This window comes from Triticum urartu, chromosome 1 (genome assembly GCF_003073215.2).
Source record: "Triticum urartu cultivar G1812 chromosome 1, Tu2.1, whole genome shotgun sequence".
Classification (NCBI taxonomy): domain Eukaryota; kingdom Viridiplantae; phylum Streptophyta; class Magnoliopsida; order Poales; family Poaceae; genus Triticum; species Triticum urartu.
Genome location: NC_053022.1, coordinates 225,685,327 through 225,690,227, shown reverse-complemented (window position 1 = coordinate 225,690,227; position 4,901 = coordinate 225,685,327). Strand labels below are relative to the sequence as shown.

Genomic DNA, 4,901 nt, shown 5'->3' with positions numbered 1-4,901 from the left:
CCCAATTCAGAAACGATCTGGACTCCTCTGGCCGGATTTTCGGGGAGGCGCCGGATGTCCAGCCTGTCGCGGTGTGCCAGATGTCCGGTCATTGTAGCTTTAGCAGGCACGGGTTCTTGGAGTTCGCACTGGACTTGGAGGCGTCGGATTTCTAGGCTAGGGCCAGATGTCCAGCCGCTGTAGTATTTCGGTGACTCCACTTGAGGTGTTCTTTTGTCCGCTACCGTGGTGGCTTGGCATTCGTCCCGAGTGTCTTCGAGGTCGTCTTTTTGATACCTAAGCACAGATAGCATTCCCTCTTGAGATAGTAGCCATGTCTTAAGTGGCTCAAATGAAAGTTCATTAAGGAGAGATATCACCTCAGTCTCAATAGCTCTTGCACGTGCTGTTGTCATAGGTCCGCTTGATGCGTGGGATGATGATGACGAGTCCATGGAGATGACCGTAGGATGCTTCGCATCATTTTGGTGCACGATCCATGGTGAATTGATAATGTCCATAGGATGCTCCGCACCACCTTGTATCATTGATAATCAATGATGTTGTATTGTATTGGCAATTCAACCGAAATTGGCAAATGAAATGCCTGTACGAACCAAACATGGATTCGTGCTCAGGAATTATGCTCCTGGTGTAACCGGCTACGAGAAACAGGCCAACTGCCTTGCATAATTGCAAATTTTATATGCTTTTGCCTAGCGTTTAATTAGTGGTTTCTCATGATTTAAAGGTAATGATAAAGGGGAGAAAGTGATGGTTCACTTGAACCGTACTACTGCCCTTTTGTTTGTTTTTCTTTTCGTTTCTTTCCTTTCTCCTCTTGCTGAAGTAGTACTACCAAGTACCGATCCTCCTCCTCCTCTCTCTCTCTCTCTCTCTGTGTGTGTGTGTGTGTTCATTCCTCTTTCGTTTGTGACCAACTTTTCTCTCCGTGGGCCTTTGGCCCTTTCCCTGTTTTGTTTAGGACGAAAGCTGGTTCGATCGTCCGGACTCTCGTCAACTCTTGAGCCCCGCATATAGACACAGTGATCGTCTTCTTCCTTTCTTATCAGGATACTCGCTCTGCTTCCTTCTCTATTTTTCCAGTCTTTACCTCTGTACCATCTTCTTCTTCTTCCTCGGGCTGTTCTTGGTGGCAGAAATAGGGGAGAGGGCTAGATATAGGGGGAATAAATACTGTGTCTTATGGGTAACTGCTGGTTTCGGGGGAGTTCCTACATTAACAGGGTCTCCACTGCAAAGTCAGGTGAGTAATACTCCTCTCCCTTGCTGCTCTGCTTTCTAAGTGATCGTTATGTGTGATCCACCGCCCTCAGATTCAGAAATTTGATTTCGTTTTTTGTCCGGACCGGAAGTCCTGATTGGGCACTCTGTTTCAGTATTCTAGGCAAATGGATTTTTTCCTGAAATTTTGATCACCCACTACCACTAGCTCCAGCAAAATCCATTTTTCAAAGAGAGATAATTCAGTTGGTGTGGTGATGGTATTGACAGTTGTGGTACGTACGTGTGCAGAGACTCCCAAGATCCAGAGCCCGTCGGAGAGGGACCGGAGCGATGAGAGTAGGCTGCCGTCGAACGCGAGGGAGGTGGAGGCCATGCGGCTCGACTCGGCCGCGCGGAACCCGCTGACCGCCTTCTCTTTCGAGGAGCTCCGGAAGGTGACTAACGGGTTCCGGCAGGACTCGCTAATCGGCGGCGGCGGCTTCGGCAGGGTGTACAAGGGTGCCGTGGGTACGGACGGCAGCGGAGACGAGCCCCTGCAGGTCGCCGTCAAGGTGCACGACGGGGATAACAGCTTCCAGGGCCACAGGGAATGGCTGGTCAGTCTCCCTCTAATCGTGACACACCTACTTTTTTTTTTGCACAAATTGACATGTACATTAATTAAATTCTCACAAATCTTTACTTTTTCTTCAATAAAGAGTGTTTTTTTATTGACTCATAATATGGCACCGAGTGATACAATCATAAGAGTATACATCCGATCTCTACTTAGTTAGGATGCACATAGCCAATACACGCACACGCGCACACACAAAATTACCCCAACAAATAGCAAAGTCAAATAAGACCGAAATGTTTATTTCCATAATAAATGTAGTAATTGTAAGCGTGGTAGGTGCAGATTTTTGTTGCATGGCTAGCCTGACAAGCATCTATCTTCCTATGCCTTTTTGTGTTGAGTTTATGTAGGCGGAGGTGATCTTCTTGGGCCACCTATCACACCCGAATCTGGTGAAGCTAGCGGGCTACTGTTGTGAGGGCGAGCACCGGGTGCTGGTCTACGAGTACATGCCGCTCGGCAGCGTGGAGTCACACCTGTTCTCACGTACGTAGGCGTACCACCTCCATTTTCCACACTTTCGGTTTGGTGCGTGTTCGGAGCCGGTGCGATCGATGCATGGGGTTTTCATTTCAGGGGTGATGGCGCCCCTGGCGTGGGCGACGAGGATGAAGATCGCGCTCGGCGCGGCGAGGGGCCTGGCGTTCCTTCATGAGGCCGAGAAGCCCGTCATCTACCGCGATTTCAAGACCTCCAACATCCTCCTCGACCATGACTTCAACGCCAAGCTCTCCGACTTCGGCCTCGCCAAGGACGGCCCCGTCGGCGACATGTCCCACGTCTCCACCCGCATCATGGGCACCTACGGCTATGCCGCCCCAGAGTACATCATGACAGGTGCCATGCCAAAAACAGAGAGACTACAAACTCAAATTAAGCTCGATCATACATACGGGTCTGGTGGCTAAATTGATTTTATTGTGAGCGATCAGGGCACCTGACGGCGATGAGCGACGTGTACAGCTACGGGGTGGTGCTGCTGGAGTTGGTGACAGGGCGCAAGTCGCTGGACAAGTCGCGTCCGGTGCGGGAGCAGACGCTGGCGGACTGGGCGCTGCCGATGCTGACGCACAAGAAGAAGGTGTTGGGGATCCTAGACCCAAGGCTCGACTCTGACGACTACCCCGTCAGGTCCGTGCAGAAGGCGGCCATGCTCGCGTACCACTGCCTCAGTAGCAACCCCAAGGCGCGGCCGCTCATGCGCGACATCGTCGCCTCCCTCGAGCCGCTGCAGCAACCGGAGCTCATGCCCGCCAACGTGTGATCCTCATTTCAAGTTTTGGTCCAGGCCTTGCAGGTGCTGTCAGAACCATCGCCTCTACTACAGCTCCTGGAAGCAGGCAAGAATTCATGTGAAAAAATATGTGTGTGATTGCCTAGTATACCAGGCAGGCAGGTGTAGTGTTCTTGATGTTGTAAATGATTGTTCATTCTTCCAAGTTGTGGACCCTAGAGGTGAGTGGGTGCAAACGAGCTCTGATAGTTTGTCAAGAACTTCCTTAGTTTCTTGGGCACACAACAAACAGACCTGTAAACCCTCTTGAATTTTTATTACTAGTAGGTGCGTATATCAATTGTTTTTGTCTTTTTTGAAATGGAACACCAACACGAAGCCGATCATGTAATTTGCACGAGGCAAGTGAGGAAGCTATAGTGCTCTTTTGTAAGAAGGGGGGGGGAAGCAAGTTAGAGTCCTTTTGAAATTAAAATGGAATTGTTCGACAAATAAAATGAGTCTTTTGAAAATTGAAATTTGTATGTTAAAAGCTAAAACGGATCTTTTGAAAATTGGACTCAATTTTTCAAAGATTTAAATGAACATTGTTCATGAAACTAGAGAGTCCTTCCTAAGTTAGAGGATCCGGCACCCACAAACACTAGCTACCCGCCCCATTACATTCCATGAAGGCCATCATACATGGCTGATATCCTCTCGACGTGAGCCAAACGTTGTCAGAGCGTGGGTTAACATTTACAATCTGAAGGGGCATAACTAAAAGATAGAGAAGTAAAGTTCATTGTAGCAAAAAGACAAATTTTGATAGAGTGGGCTTATCCCGATCTTTCAATGAGGGGTAACTATCTTTTTGGTGGAGTATACTTTCAAGATCTGACTGCTAACGTGTGAAGACGTCGTGCACGATCAACTTGACCACAAACATCTAATTCCTGCATGCAAATGAAGAACAAGAAAGTACTAAGATTGCAATGTGGATATTGCGAATTAAGATGAAAGCTTTATTAATAAAGTTTGCGATTTCATGAACATCTCGGCCTAGTCGTTGGACACAAATGAAGTACTCAAGTTGTGGCTATGGCAAACTTTTGTCTAAACAAAACGGAAGTCTAAAACAATGCCCTAAGGGTTGTATTTATACTGAGACAGAATGGAATTTTGTACACACTTGGCAAGATGAGGCAAATTCCGTCCTAAGTCATTTTCCCTGTCAATACGGACTATAAAACAACATGTGGTCTGGTGATGACCCCACAATTATAGGGGATCAATTTAGTCCTTTCCATAAGTAAGAGTGTCGAACCCAGTGAGGAGTAGAAAGAAATGGTAAGCAATTTTCAGCAAGGTATTCTCTGCAAATACTGAAAGTGGCGGTAACAGATAGATTTGTAGCAAGGTAATTCGTAACAAGTAACAAGTAACAATAGTAACAAAGTGCAGGAAGGTGGCTCAATCCTTTTTATAGCAAAGGACAAGCTGGAACGTTCTCTTATATGAAGCAAAGCGTTCTCGAGGACACATGAGAATTGTCATCTGGTCATGTTCATAGTGTTTACTTGATTCGCATTTGCTACTTTGATAATTTGATATGTGGGTGGACCGATGCTAGGGTTCTATTCTTACTTAAACAAACAACTCTCTTATGATTACCCCCTCTCGCAAGCATCCGCAACTACGAAAGAAGGATTAAGATAAATCTAACCATAGCATGAAACATATGAATCCAAATCAGCCCCTTACAGAAGAACGCATAAACTAGGGTTTAAGCTTATGTCACACTCGTAACCCATCATCTACTTATTACTCCCCAATGCCTTC

At 47.0% G+C, this 4,901-nt stretch overlaps 1 protein-coding gene across 1 annotated transcript; it reads left to right on the top strand.

The window, feature by feature from the left end:
* The first annotated feature begins 817 nt into the window (after window positions 1-817).
* Window positions 818-3,420, top strand: LOC125554761 (probable serine/threonine-protein kinase PBL16). The gene is made up of 5 exons (XM_048718194.1): window positions 818-1,246; window positions 1,516-1,823; window positions 2,197-2,332; window positions 2,423-2,683; window positions 2,779-3,420. Exons 1-5 carry the CDS (start codon window positions 1,186-1,188, stop codon window positions 3,108-3,110), a joined length of 1,098 nt encoding a protein of 365 aa, XP_048574151.1. The 5' UTR covers window positions 818-1,185; the 3' UTR covers window positions 3,111-3,420.
* Window positions 3,421-4,901: the final 1,481 nt, after the last annotated feature.

Excerpts from the sequence above, each read along its gene's own strand:
- LOC125554761 (XM_048718194.1), top strand. The coding sequence starts at position 1,186 with ATGGGTAACTGCTGGTTTCGGGGGAGTTCCTACATTAACAGGGTCTCC. Across the intron at positions 1,247-1,515 it reads GGTCTCCACTGCAAAGTCAG|AGACTCCCAAGATCCAGAGC; the intron begins GTGAGTAATACT and ends GTACGTGTGCAG. Across the intron at positions 2,333-2,422 it reads GGAGTCACACCTGTTCTCAC|GGGTGATGGCGCCCCTGGCG; the intron begins GTACGTAGGCGT and ends TTTTCATTTCAG.